General features: G+C 53.0%; 3 protein-coding genes and 2 long non-coding RNA genes across 14 annotated transcripts in view; 2 read left to right on the plus strand and 3 right to left on the minus strand.

Annotated features, from left to right (window-relative positions):
* Window positions 1-576: 576 nt before the first annotated feature.
* Window positions 577-2,189, minus strand: LOC144992539 (uncharacterized). The gene is made up of 2 exons (XR_013656574.1): window positions 2,119-2,189; window positions 577-2,084 (listed from the first exon to the last, which is right to left on the minus strand). It is a non-coding gene; the product is annotated as an uncharacterized LOC144992539 (long non-coding RNA).
* A 2,066-nt stretch (window positions 2,190-4,255) lies between these two features.
* Window positions 4,256-4,793, minus strand: LOC144992541 (uncharacterized). 2 transcript variants are annotated; one of them, XR_013656575.1, is made up of 3 exons: window positions 4,728-4,793; window positions 4,463-4,660; window positions 4,256-4,396 (listed from the first exon to the last, which is right to left on the minus strand). It is a non-coding gene; the product is annotated as an uncharacterized LOC144992541 (long non-coding RNA). The 2 variants fall into 2 exon arrangements; XR_013656576.1 differs by lacking the exon at window positions 4,256-4,396 and having other exon boundaries at window positions 4,422-4,495; window positions 4,529-4,660.
* A 4,061-nt stretch (window positions 4,794-8,854) lies between these two features.
* On the plus strand, window positions 8,855-10,800 carry pet117 (PET117 cytochrome c oxidase chaperone). Its single transcript, XM_078949253.1, has 2 exons — window positions 8,855-9,046; window positions 10,651-10,800. Exons 1-2 carry the CDS (start codon window positions 8,951-8,953, stop codon window positions 10,798-10,800), a joined length of 246 nt encoding a protein of 81 aa, XP_078805379.1. The 5' UTR covers window positions 8,855-8,950.
* A 110-nt stretch (window positions 10,801-10,910) lies between these two features.
* Window positions 10,911-16,800, plus strand: kat14 (lysine acetyltransferase 14). The gene is made up of 9 exons (XM_023953580.2): window positions 10,911-11,163; window positions 11,267-11,388; window positions 11,449-11,570; window positions 11,681-12,354; window positions 12,425-12,978; window positions 14,585-14,718; window positions 14,795-14,970; window positions 15,040-15,230; window positions 15,971-16,800. The coding sequence occupies exons 1-9, from the start codon at window positions 10,911-10,913 to the stop codon at window positions 16,142-16,144; spliced, it is 2,400 nt and encodes a 799-aa protein (XP_023809348.1). The 3' UTR covers window positions 16,145-16,800.
* The window catches only part of dzank1 (double zinc ribbon and ankyrin repeat domains 1), a 13,160-nt gene continuing 9,011 nt past the window's right edge, over window positions 16,719-20,867 (minus strand). For 4 of the 9 annotated variants that reach the window (XM_020701343.3, XM_020701342.3, XM_078949202.1 and 1 more), the window contains exons 9-17: window positions 20,642-20,846; window positions 20,386-20,489; window positions 20,207-20,290; window positions 20,029-20,137; window positions 18,567-18,625; window positions 18,413-18,490; window positions 18,211-18,338; window positions 17,999-18,073; window positions 16,719-17,356 (exon numbers count right to left, since the gene is read on the minus strand). In XM_020701343.3, coding sequence (XP_020557002.1) covers window positions 16,843-17,356; window positions 17,999-18,073; window positions 18,211-18,338; window positions 18,413-18,490; window positions 18,567-18,625; window positions 20,029-20,137; window positions 20,207-20,290; window positions 20,386-20,489; window positions 20,642-20,846 — 1,356 coding nt within the window. In that variant the 3' untranslated portion in view covers window positions 16,719-16,842. The other 5 variants (XM_020701345.3, XM_078949210.1, XM_078949206.1 and 2 more) reach the window with 2 other exon arrangements.

Genomic DNA, 20,867 nt, shown 5'->3' on the forward strand with positions numbered 1-20,867 from the left:
GTCAGGCACGCCTCCACATGTCAGGCACGCCTCCACAGGTCAGGCACGCCTCCACATGTCAGGCACGCCTCCACAGGTCAGGCACGCCTCCAGGTAGACCTTCAGGTGCTCCTCCCAGGTGCCTGAGGCTGTCAGAAGAAACTTATGGATCTTGTACTGTGCACTGACAGTGTGCATGTGTGTGCGTGTGTGTGTATGTGCATGTGTGTGTGTGCTAGCTTGCAGTAGAAGTAGAACCTGTAGTCGTGTTCTACGATGTCCTCACATTCCTGAAGATTTGACGCCAACATCCCACTTTGTTCTGCAAGTGCTGCTTCTGCTGTTGCCATGGTTACATCCATGCCTGCTGTAGACTTTCTCCTGTAGGGGGCGTCATTTTGCTGGTGGGACCATGAAGGAATTGCCCGGTGACGAGGCAAAACAAACCCCACAGACAGCAGAGTGGCGTCCATGCTGATGCCAGGTCATGTGACCTCTTTGCATTTTTACTTTCCTAATTTGAGATTTTGTGACCTTTTTATGAATTTCCACGGATTCCGGTGATCCTGCTGTGAAAACATTTGTAAGCCGATGGATTTACCCATGACGACCTTTACAACACGTTTGTCCAAGGCGGCGAGGGAAAGCTTCCTCCTGAAGACTATCAGAAGCAGGACAATCTTTTCGAGGATTGGGGCAGTTCCTGCGGGGCATGTGAGGCATTTCTATTCAGAGACAGAGAGGATCCTCTGTGCTGTTTTGGCCTGATGCAGGTCCACGCGTCCCTGTGGTAGGGTTTCCAGGAGGCGCCCGACTGTGAGGCTCCGCCTCCAGCGTGTTTGTGTGGAGACTGTTTGACATTTTCCAGAAAAAAAGCACAACGTAGTTGTTTGCTGCCATCAGGCAAACTCCTGGGGCTAACTCAAAGCCCCCCCCCAGAGGTCACAGACTAAGGCCACAGTCACTCAGAGAGTCCAGAGTCCAGTCGGTTGGTCTGCAGGGATAAATCTGATCCAGACCAGGAGGTCATAGTTCAGCTGACCTGGGCGTCTTATGGATCCGCTGTGGTTCTGCTGGTTATCAGGGTTCTGAAATAAGCAGAGACCTTTTTTCATCAGTTTTCATTGGAGTTCAGAAGTAGATCCATAATCCAGCGGGTGGGGGGGGGGGGGGGTCATGTACACGGTCAGGTTCAAGAAAGTGACAAGGTTTGAGCGAAATGTGGAACTGGTCAGAAGTAGGTGTGAAAGGTGGGCGTGGTTAGGAAGTGTGCGGTTGGTGGCTGGCGTCTCCCCCTGCTGTGATTGGTGGATCTTTAGCTCATCAGACCAGTTCCCCCCAGACCTGGAAGTCCCTTCAGACCAGTTCCCCCCAGACCTGGATGTCCCATCAGACCAGTTCCCCCCAGACCTGGAAGTCCCATCAGACTAGTTCCCCCCAGGACTGGACGTCCCATATGACCATTTCCCCCCAGACCTGGAAATCCCATATGACCAGTTCCCCCCAGACCTGAAAATCCCATCAGACCAGTTCCCCCCAGACCTGGAAGTCCCATCAGACTAGTTCCCCCCAGACCTGGAAGTCCCTTCAGACCAGTTCCCCCCAGACCTGGACGTCCCATCAGACCAGTTCCCCCCAGACCTGGAAGTCCCATCAGACTAGTTCCCCCCAGGACTGGACGTCCCATATGACCATTTCCCCCCAGACCTGGAAGTCCCATATGACCAGTTCCCCCCAGACCTGGAATTCCCTTCAGACCAGTTCCCCCCAGACCTGGAAATCCCATCAGACCAGTTCCCCCCAGACCTGGAAGTCCCATCAGACTAGTTCCCCCCCAGACCTGGATGTCCCTTCAGACCAGTTCCCCCCAGACCTGGAAGTCCCATCAGACTAGTTCCCCCCAGACCTGGAAGTCCCCGTCAGACTAGTTCCCCCCAGACCTGGAAGTCCCATCAGACTAGTTCCCCCCAGACCTGGAAGTCCCATCAGACTAGTTCCCCCCAGACCTGGAAGTCCCATCAGACTAGTTCCCCCCAGACCTGGAAGTCCCATCAGACCAGTTCCCCCCAGACCTGGAAGTCCCATCAGACTAGTTCCCCCCAGACCTGGAAGTCCCCGTCAGACTAGTTCCCCCCAGACCTGGAAGTCCCATCAGACTAGTTCCCCCCAGACCTGGAAGTCCCTTCAGACCAGTTCCCCCCAGACCTGGAAGTCCCATCAGACCAGTTCCCCCCAGACCTGGAAGTCCCATCAGACCAGTTCCCCCCAGACCTGGACGTCCCATATGACCAGTTCCCCCCAGACCTGGAAGACCCATCAGACTAGTTCCCCCCAGACCTGGACGTCCCATCAGACCAGTTCCCCCCAGACCTGGACGTCCCATCAGACCAGTTCCCCCCCAGACCTGGAAGTCCCATCAGACCAGTTCCCCCCAGACCTGGAAGTACAATCAGACCAGTTCCCCCCAGACCTGGATGTTCCTTCAGACCAGTTCCCCCCAGACCTGGAAGTCCCTTCAGACCAGTTCCCCCCAGACCTGGAAGTCCCATCAGACTAGTTCCCCCCAGACCTGGAAGTCCCATCAGACCAGTTCCCCCCAGACCTGGAAGTCCCATCAGACTAGTTCCCCCCAGACCTGGAAGTCCCATCTGACTAGTTCCCCCCAGACCTGGAAGTCCCATCAGACCAGTTCCCCCCAGACCTGGAAGTCCCATCAGACTAGTTCCCCCCAGACCTGGAAGTCCCTTCAGACCAGTTCCCCCCAGACCTGGAAGTCCCATCAGACCAGTTCCCCCCAGACCTGGAAGTCCCATATGACCAGTTCCCCCCAGACCTGGAAGTCCCATCAGACCAGTTCCCCCCAGACCTGGAAGTCCCATCTGACTAGGTCCCCCCAGACCTGGAAGTCCCTTCAGACCAGTTCCCCCCAGACCTGGAAGTCCCATCAGACCAGTTCCCCCCAGACCTGGAAGCCCCATCAGACCAGTTCCCCCCAGACCTGGAAGCCCCATCAGACTAGTTCCCCCCAGACCTGGAAGTCCCATCAGACCAGTTCCCCCCAGACCTGGAAGCCCCATCAGACCAGTTCCCCCCAGACCTGGAAGTCCCATCAGACCAGTTCCCCCCAGACCTGGAAGTCCCATCAGACCAGTTCCCCCCAGACCTGGAAGTCCCTTCAGACCAGTTCCCCCCAGACCTGGAAGCCCCATCAGACCAGTTCCCCCCAGACCTGGAAGTCCCATCAGACCAGTTCCCCCCAGACCTGGACGTCCCATATGACCAGTTCCCCCCAGACCTGGAAGTCCCATCAGACCAGTTCCCCCCAGACCTGGACGTCCCATATGACCAGTTCCCCCCAGACCTGGAAGTCCCTTCAGACCAGTTCCCCCCAGACCTGGAAGTCCCATCAGACCAGTTCCCCCCAGACCTGGAAATCCCTTCAGACCAGTTCCCCCCAGACCTGGAAGTCCCATCAGACCAGTTCCCCCCAGACCTGGAAGCCCCATCAGACCAGTTCCCCCCAGACCTGGAAGCCCCATCAGACTAGTTCCCCCCAGACCTGGAAGTCCCATCAGACCAGTTCCCCCCAGACCTGGAAGCCCCATCAGACCAGTTCCCCCCAGACCTGGAAGTCCCATCAGACCAGTTCCCCCCAGACCTGGAAGTCCCATATGACCAGTTCCCCCCAGACCTGGAAGTCCCTTCAGACCAGTTCCCCCCAGACCTGGAAGCCCCATCAGACCAGTTCCCCCCAGACCTGGAAGTCCCATCAGACCAGTTCCCCCCAGACCTGGACGTCCCATATGACCAGTTCCCCCCAGACCTGGAAGTCCCATCAGACCAGTTCCCCCCAGACCTGGACGTCCCATATGACCAGTTCCCCCCAGACCTGGAAGTCCCTTCAGACCAGTTCCCCCCAGACCTGGAAGTCCCATCAGACCAGTTCCCCCCAGACCTGGAAATCCCTTCAGACCAGTTCCCCCCAGACCTGGAAGTCCCATCAGACCAGTTCCCCCCAGACCTGGAAGCCCCATCAGACCAGTTCCCCCCAGACCTGGAAGCCCCATCAGACTAGTTCCCCCCAGACCTGGAAGCCCCATCAGACCAGTTCCCCCCAGACCTGGAAGCCCCATCAGACCAGTTCCCCCCAGACCTGGAAGTCCCATCAGACCAGTTCCCCCCAGACCTGGAAGTCCCTTCAGACCAGTTCCCCCCAGACCTGGAAGTCCCTTCAGACCAGTTCCCCCCAGACCTGGAAGTCCCATCAGACCAGTTCCCCCCAGACCTGGAAGTCCCTTCAGACCAGTTCCCCCCAGACCTGGAAGCCCCATCAGACCAGTTCCCCCCAGACCTGGACGTCCCATATGACCAGTTCCCCCCAGACCTGGAAGTCCCATCAGACCAGTTCCCCCCAGACCTGGACGTCCCATATGACCAGTTCCCCCCAGACCTGGACGTCCCATATGACCAGTTCCCCCCAGACCTGGAAGTCCCATCAGACCAGTTCCCCCCAGACCTGGACGTCCCATATGACCAGTTCCCCCCAGACCTGGAAGTCCCTTCAGACCAGTTCCCCCCAGACCTGGAAGCCCCATCAGACCAGTTCCCCCCAGACCTGGAAGTCCCATCAGACCAGTTCCCCCCAGACCTGGAAGTCCCATCAGACCAGTTCCCCCCAGACCTGGAAGTCCCTTCAGACCAGTTCCCCCCAGACCTGGAAGCCCCATCAGACCAGTTCCCCCCCAGACCTGGACGTCCCATATGACCAGTTCCCCCCAGACCTGGACGTCCCATCCGTGATTTCATGTCCCCATGGAAGAACGGGACAAAGAGAGAAACTGTAGCCGTAGACGGAGGCCTTAAGCGAGTTTAGCTTCGCTAAAGACGAACGATTCTCCAAAGCTGTGATGTCAGCCCCCCCCACACACACACACACACACACCCCCCACCTGGGTGAAAAACACAATCTGAAAATACCAAACTGAAGGCACCTACAGGACAGCCCATTCTGGAAATAAATTAGGAAGACTTTGATCTTTTTGCCATAAGACCATTCATGTTTTCTGTTCCCTGTAACGCGGCGTCTAACACAGGTAAACTGAGCTTTGGGTGCAGAACATTCTGCTGCATTCATGTGATGTTGGAACATTTGTTGTTTTTATGTTCATGTTTGTTTTTTCCCAGTTGGAAAATCATTTTTCCCATCATTCCAACACCACATGAAAGCAGCATTTTCATGACGGACATAAACCTACGGATGCAGCTGGTAATGAAATGAGAACAGAAGCAAAAACTCCAAATGTTCAGCTGTAATCAGTCAGGGTTAAAGGTCGTCATCAGTTTTTAAAGCTGAAGACGTTTCACGTTTCTTGGTTTATCCAGATGTTTCACCAGCTATTTCAGAATTGACAAAACCTTTTGGTGAAACGTCTTCAACCAAATGACGACCTTTAACCTGCGATGATGAGTTTTCACAGACGTTATGTTTTAATATCCATCAGTTTTCAGTCCCAATACAAACACGTTCTCATGCAGAGTCGTTTCTTTCTCTGATGAGGACGATTACCAAAACACGCCTCTGGTTCAGCCCTGGTGACAAACTTTAGAACCCTTTGTGGCCCCAGAGTGAAAACGTTTGCCCCCCTCCCCTGCTCTAGAGTCAGCGTGCTGCTTTCCCCTGAAGATGTGGGCGTGGTCAGGGGCGTGGTCAGCACGCCACACCTTTATGTCACAGTTTTAAAGAGAGCACCTGGAAGTGAGAAAACCACATCTCAGGTGCATGATGGGAACTCTAGCTTGGGTGTGTGCGTCTGTAGGTTCTGGTTCTGATCCTCCTGCCCCCTGGTGGGGCATCAGAGGTGCAGCGCGTGAAAGCTGGTCGTTGGTTTGTCCTCACACGCCTCCAAATGTCCCACCAGACAGCAGCCGGCTGCCTGATGCAGCTTCACAGGTTTCCGTGGAAACGGGAAACTCAGCAGGCTGAGGTCAGCATCCGCATTAGCAACGTGAAGTCTTTTTCTTTAACAATGTTTACATCAGTTGTTGCTGCTGTATTCTGGTCTGCAGTGTGTGTGTGTGTGTGTGTGTAACTGTGTGTGTGTGTGCACGTGCACTGACACAAAGCCGGAATATGAAGGCTGGAGCCGCTGGTTCCACGCTGGAGAACCTGCAGCTGTTGTGTTGGTGCGGTTCCCTGCGGCCCGGATGCTCGTGCAGGTTCTGACAGAACCCCCCTGACAGGCACAGAGCGGATCAGACCCCAACAGCGTGGGACAGGAGCCCCGTTCTGATCCACTGTGGTTCTGAGGAGCTGTGGTGAAGCGGCCGCTGTTTTCAGGAGTCAAAGTCGTGACTGAAGAGGATCTGGACAAACACACGGCTTGTAAATAGCCATCAGGCTGCACCGTCACCATGGAGACCGGCGCCATGCAGCGCCGCCGTCTGCCGGGTCGTCCTCTAAGTTATTGCTGTGTTTCTATTTATTTTTACTCTCTGTTTGTACAGTGAGACGTCCGTCTGTTTCTGTTCATGATTAATAAAACCCGGTCTCTGCTGAGTTCTTCACTTTTGTCAGCGGTGATCCAGACTCAGACCCGCCTGAAGGTCCACCAGAACCGTGAAATGCTCCCAAAATCCAGAACCAGTCCAGACCACAATCTGGTGTTTGCTTTGAGGTCATGTGCAGAAGTGAGATCCAACCATTGACTGTATAAGAGAACGGGACTGAGTGGCCCCTCCCCTTTGGCGTTCCAAACAGGAAGTTCCCACAAATCCCACAGACGTCTACAGAGAAACAAACAGCTGTTCTTCCCTCATCTATTGGTCAGAACCCGTCTGGATCCCAAAACTTTCACATCCCAAAATCCTCATGTTTGAATAATATTTTTTCTGTAGTTCAAGTTATAAACCGACCAATCAGATTCCTGAATAAAAGTAGGCGGCCTCATGTCGAACATTCAAAGCATTTGATTGACAGATTCTTCTGAGCCTGCTTTCAGTGGAAGGGGTGTGGCCTCCTAACATGCTCACTACTGATAGGAGAGAGAGGTCTCCATGGAAACGTAGACTAAGACCAGAGCCGGCGTACTGAGGACGTCTGGTTCCAACGTGGTGTTGGAAAAATGGCGCCTGAATTGACTTCATTTGGTTGAAACTTTTTTTTCTTCACTGTATTATTCAAAACAAATAAAACCAAAATGCATGACGAGAACAATAGTCATAACAATGAGAATGCCAGGTACATGTATTACAAAGAAATATTGCAGAAACAGATTACTATGCATTGAAAATGTTCAAAGACAGTTTTCATAAATACCGTTTTTGTTTAAGCCATTAGAAATAAGATTCTAATTCTCTAATTATTACAGGGAAAATATTTGTGATGAAGAAAATGTTGATTTGTGAATATTAAACCTACTAAATATTATAATTAGATTATTGCCAATTATACGTTTGATCTTATTTTATTTTCATGTAGACCAAATATGATAAACTCAAACTTCATCCGACATTGTGAGTCATATTTATGATTTATAAAACGTGAACATTCTTTCCTAAATGTTTTAGTAATATTGCATTTCTGTTGTTTACAGAGAAGACAGTTGGGGTCAATAGTCTTCTTCTATCTGATCATGTATTGATTATGGGATGGATTCTATGTAGGAGTCTGTAGTAGACGTCTCTCATGATATTGATTCATCATTTCTGATGCAGGGTCCAAACAGTTTTCCAGAGCGAGTCAGGAAGACGTTTCCTCCAATAGAAGACAGCAGAGGAACAGAAATGACGTTTAGCTGAAACATTATTTGGTTGAAACTGGAAGTAAGTCATTTTGCAGGGGCGACAGTGGCTCAGGTGGTTGAGCGGGTCGTCCAATGATTGAAGGGTTGGCGGTTCGATCCCCGCTCCCACCAGCCAAAATGTCGTTGTGTCCTTGGGCAAGACACTTCACCCTCCTTGCCTCCAGTGTGGCTCCACTGGTGTGTGAATGCACATGTATGATCCCGGTGATGGTCAGAGGGGCCGTAGGCGCGAAAGCCACACCTCTGTCAGTCTGCCCCAGGGCAGCTGTGGCTACAACTGTAGCTACCATCACCAAGTATGAATGAGGAGTGAATGAATAATGGACACAATGTAAGAACTTTGGGTGTCTTGAAAAGCGCAGATAAATCCAATCCATTATTATTATTATTATTATTTTCTCAGATGACGTCACGTCGCACGCGCTCAGTCCGGTTGTCTGGCCGCTGGGAGCCTAAAGGGCAGAGTCCTGCTGTCAGAGGCAGAGGGAATCCCTCCACTCACCTACTCTGCTTTATCTCTGTATGCCGACGGTCAACCACTAAAATCTGTTTACAAGTTTTATTTAACTTTAATTGGAAAAAACGTGTACATTATTTAAAAAAATCAGTTTTAATGAACTCATATGACAATGGAGGACTAAACTTTCTGGATTTAAAACACTAAATAACACATGGATCAACTGGATCAAATCTTACCTAAAAAAAACTACAACAAATTTGGAATATACTTCCACATTTAATATTTTCAAATATTTATGGCTATCATAAAAAAAACCTAGACTCAATTAAAAAACTAATAATTATATTATATTTGGCAAATTTGATATTCATAAATGTAAATTCTCTTCAACTTCTATTTTTTCCCCGTGTTAATCAGAGTAAAATGTCTCTCAATTCCATCTCTTAAAGTCTTAACCAGTGAATGTCAGTATGAACGCTGTAGAAACTTGAATGTTTTTATGTAAAATGCATGTAATATTCATGCTCTCCTGGCACATTTAAAATTTATCTTGTAAAATTGTGTTTGTACAATAAAGTTTTTAAAAAAAGTCTGGCCGCTGCGCTCCCGGCCGCTGGGGGCGCTGCGTCGCAGCTCAGCGGTCAGCCGCGCAGAGGAAGAGCGGGACGCGGCAGCTGCAGCGGGCTCGCGCTGAGTTGAACCCTCCGTGATGTCTGTGACCTCCAAAGTGGTTCTGGGAGTTTCTGTGGTTCTGACTCTGAGCACCGTGGCGACTGTGCACCTGAAACAGGCCTGGGACCGAGAGGTGAGCCGGTCCAACACCCGGTAGCGTTGAGGCTAACGGCTTACCCGGTTTAAGGCCATAAGCATCAGCGTGCCGTCTGCGGACGCTGCTGACGCTGATGCCAAAACGTCTGTCCGTCAAGTTATCCAGAGCTTCCGGTTTACACTCTCAAAAATAAAAGTTCAACAGAAGCAGAGTTCTCTTAAATTTAGTTTTCTGTTTATGTTTGGACTGTTATGGTTGTGATAAACATTAATGTAAATATATGCTGACTGACCTCGGGACCTCCCCCCGGACTTCCGGTTGAGTGGACTTCAGTGCTGATTTTCTGGTTTTGAAGTTAAACGCGTTTTATTGTGTCAGTTCCTGTTATTATCAGAGTGTTTCAGGATTTTAGTAGAATCCCTTCCAAAAACGAACCTGAGGGATTCGAACCGACCTCCTACTCCAGGGATGCCCACACGTTTGTGAGTTATTTTTGAGACGTCGAGCTCCTAAAGTTCTGGACCGGGACCACCAACCCTGCTTCAGTAGATGCTGGTTAGAATCAGGCCTGTTTCTGATTGGCAGAACACACCTGATCCAGGTAGCCCACCAGGAGAGGGCCGGCTGACCCTCTTCCTGGACTGACGGTCGTCTGGAATCGTGGAGGGCTGGTTGGAGCGTTCGACACCATAAATCGTAGAAAAAAAAGATTCAAATATTAAATTCAGGCTTTCCGGTAATTCAATAAAAGTGATAGAATTCAGGTCAAATAGAATGCCCATTGTCTGTCCACGGGGGTCCACAGGGGTCCATGCTAGGGCCCTGTCTGTTGTTCCATAAATGACAGTTTCCTGTTCTTTTCATTCAGACGGATGCTGATCACAACATTTGGATTATCTTGGGATTTATTAGACATTTTAACCTTAAATCATTGTAACCGTGTCACATTTCCTTTGACTAACTTTAATTTTATTTGGGCTCATTTGTTGCTAACATGGTTCTGTCACATGTTAGAACCGGTCCCAGACCAACCAAAGCACCAAACACAAACAGTTCAAGTACGGCATTTTACGACACAAACTCTGTTTTCTAAAATGCTGGGCGGTTCGTGGGGCCGTCCACTCCACCTGTTTGTCCAAAGAAGAACTGGGGGGGACCGGCTCTGAACACCACAGACCCGCCTACATGCCCCCCCCATCTATCAGAACTTTCATGGGGGCTTCCATCAGTTTCACTCCTGGGACTTTGTTGTAAATCATCCTTAGTGACGTTTTTAGAAAGAGGATCAAACGTCTGGTTGGGATCAGAACAGCCGCTGGACTGATTCTGGACTCTAATCTGCAGACAGAACTCTAGAACTCAAACCGCATGCAGCTCCTGATCTGCAGGAGGAACGTTAGAACACAGAACCTTCTTGTTCTGGACCCAGTTCTGGCTATGACAGGATGCGTTCTGGATGCAGACTTGCAGCCGCTGCAGTGGAGGAATTTGAACCGGGACTGGACCCGGTTCTACACTAGAACATGAGGGGTCCAGGGATCACTGCTCTCCTGTTAATGCCGGCGTCTCGTGCCGCGAGCAGCCAGCGGCCAATAGGTGTCGTTTTCACTGACTCCTCCCCTCTGCTCCGGCGTCTGCAGCGCCTCCACCAGGGTGTCGTTCGGGATCTGGAGCGGCTGGAGAGGAAGAAGGAGAACCTGCGGTTGCTGGAGCAGCAGAAGGTCCTGACCCGACACCTGGAGGAGGAGCGGCGGCGTGCTGAGGCCAGGCTCCGCCCACAGGACACGTGAGGCAGGTATGTTTTGTGAAACGGAGAGAGTGGAGGCTGTGAGGGGACGTGAGCTCACGCCGCTGCACCGACAGGACCGGCCCACAGGTGGCGCTGCGGCTGAGGGCGGACATGGACAGCAGCGGCGAGCCCCTGGCGGCGGACGAGGTGACGTGCACGTCGGCGTCAGAGGGGCTGGAGGAGGGGGAGGTGGAGGGGGAGACTCTGCTGATCGTGGAGTCGGAGGATCAGGGTTCGGTGGACCTGTCCCACGACCAGAGCGGGGACTCGCTGACCAGCGACCTGGGGGAGGAGGGGGAGGGCGGCTGGGCCTGCGAGGACATGTCCTTCTACTGCGAGCGCTGTCACAAGTGGACCCCTGCAGGTGAGCCCATCACCACAGGGGGCGTGGCCAAATCCTGCTCCCTAAGCCTAGCTGCATGCAGCGTTGCCATGGCGATGGGGGCTCTAACGGGTGTCTGTTGCAGCTCAGCTCCGAGGAGAACAGCCCAGCTACCTGAAAGGAGACAACTTCTTCAAGTTCACCTGCTGCAGCTGCTCCGAGGACGGCAAGGAGAGCTTTGAGAGGATGCGGCTCACCTGGCAGCAGGTACACCCCCGAAACCCCGCTGAGGGAGGGGGCGGGGCTGAACAGGTGTGTGTTTGACAGGTGGTGATGTTGGCCATGTACAACCTGTCCCTGGAGGGGACGGGCCGGCAGGGCTACTTCCGCTGGAAGGAGGACATCTGCGCCTTCATCGGCCGGCACTGGAACTTCCTGCTGGGAACCAGGTGAGCCCCCGCCGGCCGGGCGCCGCACAGGTGAGCCCCCGCCGGCCGGGCCCACCTGTGCGGCTCCGCACAGGTGGGCCCCCGCCGGCGCTGACCCGGTCTCTCTGCAGGAAGAAGACCTCCACCTGGTGGAGCACGGTGGCCGGCTGCCTGTCTGTCGGCAGCCCCACCTTCTTCCGCTCGGGGGCGCAGGAGTTTGGAGAACCCGGCTGGTGGAAGCTGGTCCAGAACCGACCCCCCACCCTGAGGCCCGATGTGGACAAGTCCGCCGCCAAGACCAAAGGTAAGGCGCAGCCAGTCCGCAGAGGGCGGGGTTCCACGTCTCTGCTCAGCTGCTTGTGGTCCGCAGCGTCCAAACCCGTCCTGGACCCCATCATCACGGTGGAGGGCTTGAGGAAGCGGGGGGCCCGGAACGCCGTGGAGAACGCCATGCAGCTGAAGGAGAAGCGTTCTCGCACCCAGGAGGCCAAAGACATCCGTCGAGCACAGAAGGAGGCGGTGGGAGGATACCCCGACCGTAGTGCCTCCTCCACGCCCGTCAAACTGGGCGGGGGCCGTGGCGGGGGGGCCGGGCGGCGGCCCGATCTGGTCCTAGAGAAGGGGGAGGTCATCGACTTCTCCTCGCTGAGCTCCTCGGACCGGACTCCTCTCACCAGCCGGTCTCCGTCACCCTCCCCCGACTTCTCCGCCCCAGGGACGCCGGCCTCCCAGTCGGCCACGCCCAGTCTGCTGTCGGAGGCGGACCTCATTCCTGACGTCATGCCCCCCCAGGCGTTGTTCCACGGTAAGAGGACGCCCCCCCTAGGCGCTGCTGCATGGATGATGATGTCATGACCTACCTCCCCCTCCTGCAGATGACGAGGAGGTGGACGGCATGATTGATCCAGGAATGGAGTACGCCCCCCCACCCAGCGCCACCCTCATAGGCCGCAAGAAGGTCTGCTCCGCCCCCCCTCACATCAAAAGAGAAGCTGACAGCGAGGAAGACGATTGTCCTGAGCGCCACGAAGACTTTGAGGAGTCGGGAGGAAGGAAGGAAGCTCCTCCCTCTCCGTCTGGGGGGGCCGAGCGGAGGAGGGCGCCGGCGGCCGCCGACATCGTGGCTAGTCCTCGCTGCGTCGCCGTCAGCCTGTACGAGGAGCGGCTGCTGCTACGGCGCCTGGACGCCTGCCCGCTGGCGCTGGCCGTCACGCCGCAGGCCCGCCGTCTTCGCCGGAAGCTGCTGGTCCGCCAGGCCAAGAGGCAGAGAGGGCTCCCCCTGCTGGACGTGGACCGGGCCATCAGTGCCACCCTCAGCCTGGTGGGAGGGATCTACGGCGGCTCTGAAGGGGGCCCCAACGCGGGGGGCGGAGCCGAGGAGAAGTACCGCACCAGCAGTCGGGAGCTGCAGATCCTGGATCGTTTCCAGGTACCAGCGTTCCTTCTCTGGGGGGGAGGGGGGCAGGGGTTGACATAGCCCAGAAATTTGCACTGGCCCACAGGGCCAGTAGTTTTTGAAACTTACTGGCCCTGCCTGAAAGTTACTGGCCCGACACCGCGCATAGCGGGACCCGCCGCTCCGCAGGTGCTTGCAACTTTAGGGGGGTCCGGGGGCATGCCCCCCCGGAAACTTTTAATATGGTACAATTTGGTGCATTCTGGTGACATCACTTATTTCTACACTTTTCAATGACTGAAAATAGACCATATCAAACTTAAATCTGCTCTAGTCTGTTTCAGATGTTTTGAAGAGAGCACTGCAGTGTAGTAGGAAACACTAGTTCAGAAGTTTTCATGGTGCTTCTAACGGCAAATATCGCAATAAATCATAAACCTTAAATGTGTTAAAACAATCTAATGGCAGCTTGAACCATTTAACGAATCAAATAAATCCCTTAATGCATTTGACCAATCGGATGGACGCCTTCACATTGTTGACCAATCAGATGGAGCCCTGTTATGTTAGATGTTTGTAACCTATGTCAACGTGGGTCATTTGGAGTATAATTTTTAAACTGGGAATGGTTATTTGGTTATTTTGCTGTTTGTTTATATACCGCAAATTATATCGTTATCGCAATTTTAATCTCTGATATGGCATATCGCGAGTTTTCCTCATATTGTGCAGGTCTAACTGAGATCATTCAGCTAACTAGAAATACTTACTGCTTACAGTGTTGTAAAGAAAAACAAAATTAAGTAGTTTAACATTCTACTGCATTTGAGTCTGAGATTCAGGTATTTGGAGTTGCCTTTGATTCTTTGACATTCAGCTTAAAGCTTAGTGGATACAGTTTCATCTTCAATGCATTCATTAAATATCTTGCTGTCCATACTACTAATTATACCCATTCTAACATATTCCTATCTATTCCTGCCATGTCTTCCACATCTCTGACATGCTTCAGTCTCTCTTCAGTGACGGTGTCGGATTTATAATCAAATGTAATAATAACCCACTGGCTTGTGCCTTCGTTGTTGCTGTTTAACATTGTTTGTATTGAATTGTTACATTCAATAAAGTTTGAAAAAAAAAAGTAGTGAGCGCGTGCCGCGTGGTGCTCGGCAGTGACAGCCGCGCGCGCGCAGGCGGGAGAGAAGGAGAAGTGATCAAAGGTTTCCCATAGAAACCCTTGAAGTCTGAACACAGGACTAGCAGAAAAACTAAATTATGAAGACGAGGTAAATCTACACGTTTTCGCAAAATATACTTTATTGAAAAAGGTGAAGAATATATAAACCGTTAGATATTTTAGTGGCCCGAGCGGACAAGTGAAAAGTAAAGTCTTGTGGTCCGCACTGCTCGAAAAACAGGACCGGGCCAGCGGACAAATGGCTATGTCGAGCCCTGGGGGGGGCAGACTGTCGACTGGAGCAGAGCCTCTGGAGAACGTAGTCGCCCTGCCAGGGCAGCAGGTCCAGGTCCAAACGGACCCCGAAGGCGGGTTCTGGAGGACCATGATGGAGAACCTCAGAGTTCTCTGAATGTTTCTGTGGACCGGTTCTGATCTGATTCTGGTCCTGTATTCTTCCAGACCAGAACCTCCGGCAGAAGAGGCGTCCCGTTACACTCTGTGTCCTTCTGGCATCGGCTGATGGGCGCTGAAGGCGGTCTGGAGCAGAGCATCAAGAGTCCGTACACGTCCCGCGTGCTGAAGCCGTACATCAGGTACCCCCCGCCCCGGCCCGCCCCGCCCCGGTGGCCGTGGGCGGTCAGGGTCTAAGGTTCTGTCTCTGGTCTGCAGGAGGGACTATGAGAGCCGCCCTCTGAAGCTGCGGTTGTTGGCTGAAATCAGAGCGTACCCCCACAGGAAGGACCCGGCCTGGGTCCCTGAAGCCGACGCCCCCATCGACTACTGCTACGTCCGTCCCAACCACATCCCCTCCGTCAACGCCATGTGTCACCACGGCTTCTGGCCAGGTGGAGTATCTCCTTCCAGCCTTTGGCCTGCTGCCCCCACTCTTCTAATCTGGCTGGCTCCTCCCCCAGGAGTGGACCTGTCCGAGTGCCTGCAGTACCCGGACTTCAGCGTGGTGGTCCTCTACAAGAAGGTGGTGGTGGGCTTTGGGTTCATGGTTCCGGACGTCAAGTACAATGAGGCCTACATCTCCTTCCTGCTGGTGCATCCTGAGTGGAGGAGGGCCGGCATCGGGACCTTCATGATCTACCACCTCATCCAGGTGGGTGGGGGTGGGCGGGGCTCTGACGTCCAGCTTTTGTTCGGTTGGGTCCAAAGCTTTGTCCTCCTCTGGTTCTTCAGTTTACATCAGAACCTTTTAGCATCTCAGCTCCTCCTCTGTGCTGGATAGGGGTGTGATGGTAACCCCACCCCCATCCAGTCCTTAAGCATTATGGGGGATTTATTACTGAGTCTGATTTGAATGAAGAGCAACATGAAGACGGATAATAAAAGCAGCAGCAGCAGCATTTCAGCGGCACTTTGGTTGTTAACGGTTACCTGAACAGTTGTTTAGTTGTTGTTACTGTTATGTGTCTGTTATTACATTTGCTGCGTTCTGATTCGAAGCACCGCGACTCCTGCTGCTTCATCAGCGCGGTGATCAAAAATCCCACACCGTCAAAGCTCTGCTGCTGGCTCCACCCACTTGCTAATTTAAACCACGCCCCCTGAGGTATAAAAAGTCATAACCATCCAGAAACTTTGGAAAGTACCGGTGTGGGCAGATAACTTCCACCTTTCCAGGCAGGCCCGGCCAGCCCTGGTCTCCAGAGCCAGCCTGGTCTCCAGCCCCCCCTCCACCATCTTTCTGCTGATTGGCTGAATGCACCTGCTTTCGGTAGTCCGGGTGCAGAGCTGGAGACCTGGCAGGGTTGGGGCCCTTGAGGGCCAGGGTTGGCCAGGTTAAGCGTGATTCCAGTGGCGTCTGGCGTGGCTGACGCTGTGTCCGTGCCGTTTCAGACGTGCATGGGGAAGGACGTGACGCTGCACGTGTCGGCCAGTAACCCCGCCATGCTGCTTTACCAGAAGTTCGGCTTCAAGGCCGAGGAGTACATCCTGGACTTCTACGACAAGTTCTACCCCGTGGACAGCGCCGAGTGCCGCCACGCCTTCTTCCTGCGCCTGCGGCGCTGACGCCCGGCTGCTGATCCAGTTTGGTCCGTCACCTCCGACTTCCACGTGATCCTGTTTTCCAGATCCAATAAAAGTTTCATTCAGGCTTTCCTGACCACAGACTGCATTACCCATGATGCACTGGGCTATGTCACTGTGGCAACAGTTTGAGCAGATAGGAGAAAGCTGGAGCAGGAATTTGTCCTTTGTTTGGGGGGGGGGTCACAGCCCCACCTTCATGGAAAACAGAAGGAAACTGTTTCACAGACTTGGGGGGTCACTCCAAGTCCATGGGGGTCTTGGCCTCAGTTGACAGACCCACCTGGTCCCAAGGATGGCTCCAAGTCCCCGGTGACTGGGGCCCGTGACCTCTACCCCCACCCCCCATGATGACATGAACTGGGGGGGGGGGGTTCTAAAGGTTCTGTCTGAATTGTTTCCCTAACTATTGAAGGTTCTCCATCTTCTAGTTCGTCTGGATCTACGCTTCCAAAATCCAGAACCCTAAAAATTTCCCAGAAGTCTCTGCAGAAAACCAGTGTGCGTCCATCCTCACTACATCAGTGAATATAGACCACAATGCATTGCATCGGAATTATTTTTTGCCACAAAAATGTATTTAATGTCTTTTTTTAAATAAACGTCGTTTTTGTCTTCAGGAGACGGCGGATCAGAAATAGACTCCAAACGCTCAATGGTTAGATTTTCATTTCGTGAAATCAATGGCGTGCAGTGAGCGTGGCGTCTGCATTGCTTTTTACATCCAGGGCAGGGCACTGCATTAGTAGAGGGGGGGTCAGAGGGCCAGAGTCGCCCTCAAAGACATGAACTCTGAGTAGAAACATTTTTATTGTAAATAAAGCTGAACGCTTCAAGACTCTCCTCCCCCACCAAGGAAAATGTTGGTCACCATCACAGCACTGAGCATGCTCAGACATCAGACTCCTCCCACTCAATGTCCCAGAGGAGGTGCAGTCTGTCAGACGGCAAACCCCTGGCCCCGCCCTAAAGGTTGGAAGACATCGGCGCTCAGGCGTGACCGTCCCAGCAAGTCTGGTCCAGTTTGAGCTGCCAGCAGAGACGCCATGTCGCCGCCGCCGGAGCTCGCCGCCACATCGTAAGGCGTCTCCCCCACAGCGTTCCTCTGCCTCACGCTGGCCTTCCATCTGAAAGCAGGGGGGCTTCATCAGATGGGAGGAGTAGGTGGGAGAACAGGCCCCGCCCACATTGCACCTGCAGTGTCAAACGTTACGAGACAGAAAGGGGGTGGAGCTTCTGAGGAATGGACACGTCTAAAACATCAGGCGATCGCTTCAACGCTGTTGGACTTCAAGAACACAGCAGCCGGTTCTGAACCGTGGCGTTCAGAACCGGCTGCTGTGTTCTTGAAGTCCAACAGCGTTCAGAACCGGCATGTGCTTTTATGTGAATGTAGATGGGGGGGGGGCAGCATTCTGATGGATTAGGAGTGTGGGACACAGCAGAGATCAATAATCACATTGATCAATCTGAAGATGGTGTTTGTACTCATGAATCCTGTCAGTCACGTGAACGGGTGGTGGGCGGAGTCTCTGGTTGCTCATCCAGGCCTTCAGAGCAGCTTCAACTCCACCGTCTGACACGGACTTTCTCAGCAGGATTCCACCGGAACCGGGAGGACGGGACGGGATGGACCCCAAGTTTTTGTGAGAATTCTGGGATTTGATCCGCTTTTGCGCTAAAGAGAAAACCGGCGCTTCCTGTTGGACTGGAGCCGGTCCAGAACAGGAAGAAGGGTTTTTGGGTTTTATCAGAGGTGTGACAGTAAATCCGTTCCATGCTGATCAGCAGCTGGAAAGGAAAGGCGAAACCAAACCCAGACCAGGTGAGTCATACCTGAGCAGAACAGCAGCACACTGCAGCCCCGCAGAGCCCAGAGCTGCAGCCTCATGCAGACCTGTGTTCTTCATCCTGAGGAGGAGGAGGAGGAGGAGGAGGAGGGGCTTGTCACATGACCAGCACTTGTGACAGCAAAAATGTGCACGAATGTGTGCCTGTCGTCTGATTGGTTGATGGAGCTGTGAACGGGCGGTGGGATTCGTTCTTACGATCCAGACTGTTGGTCCGGATCGGCTCCTCGCTGCAGCAGAACAGGAAGAACATCAGGGTGACGGTTCATCACGGCGACGGCCAGGGCGTGTCTGCCGTCGCTCCCACAGCAAGAAGGATCCGCCCCCTGCTCAACAAACACAGCTGCTCAGAGGAGAACTTAGCCACATGACAGAACGGAGGCCGCTGATTGGTTCATACTTGATCGAGGAGCCGCTGGACGGTACCGACCCGACCTCCACCTGGTCCTAACTCCTTCAGCAGCTGACTGTCAAGAATCTGCAAGCAGACAACCAATCAGAGCAAAGCTTTCCAAACAGCGGAGTCTATGCTCGTCACCGCTGGGGGGTCTTACTGCGCGGTCCTGTTCCACGTGTAGTTTGAGGTTAGGAACACCTGAGGCCGGCCCGCTTCCTGTCAGACACAAACACCTGTTGATCAGCAGCTTCTGGTTGGTTGATCAGGTAAATCGTTGAGTTTGTGTTCATCTCAGCAGAAGCTCCAACGGACTCCCAGTTATCCCTGAGGATCCATCCAGTAACATCTTTTTTCTGGATTCAGGAGATACGGGAAGAATTCAGAGACCCCAACGGCTGGACGAAGGTCCTGCATCTTCCTCAAGCACCAGGGGTAGGACTCCAGGATCCCACATGCAACCCTGTCCCCAAAACGAAGAGTCTGGAGCGGCAGTCCAACTCTGACTGCATACAAGTAGTTGGACCTCCTTCTGGACATGAACCTAGTCTGATCAAGTCCCCAATGGACCAGATGTTCACACTTAGGATCTCTCAAGGATTCCAGGAAAAAAGAGCAGATCTGGTGTTTCAAGTCCAAATTTCCAACCCCTCAATACTGAGCGTCAAACATGGACTTAGCCTCAGACCTTCCGGTCTCAGGGTGGACACTCTCCCACAAGGCCACTGAGCTGTTCCTGTTTTAAGGTTCAGCCATCTACCTGACCCTACTTCAGTTCTCTGACATGGACTAGGACGGGACGGTCCCAGTATTTCCTCCAGGGACTCTCAGACGCCTCTAAACTGACATTAGGCTCTTGATTGTTCCCTGACATGATGACACATGAAACCAACAATTTGTCCATGGGGTAAAATCCAGATGTGCTGTCACCAAGCTGGGGGGGTACATGAGGTCCCACTTGTTTCTGTTGCCCCTTACTCAGGGCAACAAAGCAGAACAAAGTTAATTAGGATCATGGGAGCCAGTTTTCTGTTTGGATGTCAATGTCCTTGACCACATTGACCAGATGAGCGTTGAAGTCCCCAAACAGAACAGCAGAGACACTAGTGGGGGAACCTTATAGCCCTCCAGTGACCCCAGGAGGGGTACAATAAACAGACAGGAAGTGCATGAATAACATACGATTCCCAGCCAAAAATCAGAGTCACTGCTGAAAATATCATGAGAAATCCTGTTCCTCTGGGAAACGCTAGAAAAGTACAGTCCAAATCTAGAGATGGAGTCCAGGCTGTGAGAGGAGCGGATTCCCACTCCAGCTGTAGTGATGCCCCACCCTCGGGTTCAGAAGTGACCTTCTCTGTTCATCCATCCATCAAGACCAAGTTACGTCAGGTAAGTGAAGGCTGTCCAATCCCCGATGGCGTCGCCACCAACCCAAAGGAGCTGGTTGGGCCACCTGAAGGTGTTTGTGTTTCAGACATCCCCCCCCCCCCCCCCCTCCACCAGGGACAATTTTGTGTGAAATCCCTTTTTCCAGAAGTCACAAAAACCCTATGAAACAGAAAACCATGGTACTGTGCTGTGAACCCCCCTCCCCCCATGGGTGTGTTGGCTGTTGTTACTATCAATGCTGTCTGTAGAGCGTTCTGTGACGCTGCTTAGAGTCTCAGTCTGACTTGCTGGTCCAGGTCCTCCACCTGTTGGGGTTCCATGGTCTCCTTCAGGCCCCCCCTGAACAAACACACCTGTCTGAGTAAACGTCTCCTCCCCCTCAGTCCAGCTGCTTTGGTTCAAACCTACCTGCTGCGGTTTGAGTCCAGCTGAGGCAAAGCTGACCGTCAGACTGACTTCAAACTGGTCTTCCTGGATCACTGCAGAAACCATCTGAGGAGCAGGAACACAGAACAAGTCAGCCTCAGGAAACCTGGACATCCTCAGGAATCCACCCAGAAAGGTCAGAACACAAATGAACCTCGTACCCGACCAAAACGAGGCTCTCCCAGGAGAGCCCTGAAGGGGGCGTTGTTCTGAGCATAACTTCTCAGATGACCACAGACATGATCCAACTGCTTCCTCCAGAAACCTGAGGATGAAGCCAAAGTCACCAACAACCAAGAAGCAGTAAAACCTACCAAAACACCAGAAAGACGCCCCACTAGATCAGAAGCAAACGCCCAAATCCTGAAAAACAGAAGGACGAAGACCCTTGATCGCGTCCCCCGTCCCAGATCTTACCGCGGCCCGGGCTGACGGCGGTCAGAGGAGGCTGCGGGTCTCTGGGTCCTTGCTGTCTCTGCGGCTCCTTTCTTTGCAGCTCAGTGAAGGATGGGTAATAGAGTCCTATGGTCTGTGTATGCTTGTCAACAGTGGGAGGGGTTACCTTCAGGCTTGGGGTGGGGTCAGATGAAGGCGTGGATTTCTGTGAAACTTTGGCAGCAGTCTAAAGAAAGAAACTCTTCCA

Source organism: Oryzias latipes, chromosome 1 (assembly GCF_053564925.1).
Source record: "Oryzias latipes strain Hd-rR chromosome 1, Olatipes_Hd-rR_3.1".
Lineage (NCBI taxonomy): Eukaryota > Metazoa > Chordata > Actinopteri > Beloniformes > Adrianichthyidae > Oryzias > Oryzias latipes.

Bases quoted from the DNA above. Each gene is read 5' to 3' on its own strand.
- pet117 (XM_078949253.1), top strand. From the start codon at position 8,951: ATGTCTGTGACCTCCAAAGTGGTTCTGGGAGTTTCTGTGGTTCTGACT. The intron at 9,047-10,650 runs GTGAGCCGGTCC...CGGCGTCTGCAG, and splicing joins AACAGGCCTGGGACCGAGAG to CGCCTCCACCAGGGTGTCGT.
- kat14 (XM_023953580.2), top strand. From the start codon at position 10,911: ATGGACAGCAGCGGCGAGCCCCTGGCGGCGGACGAGGTGACGTGCACG. The intron at 11,571-11,680 runs GTGAGCCCCCGC...GTCTCTCTGCAG, and splicing joins AACTTCCTGCTGGGAACCAG to GAAGAAGACCTCCACCTGGT. The intron at 15,231-15,970 runs GTGGGTGGGGGT...GTGCCGTTTCAG, and splicing joins TGATCTACCACCTCATCCAG to ACGTGCATGGGGAAGGACGT.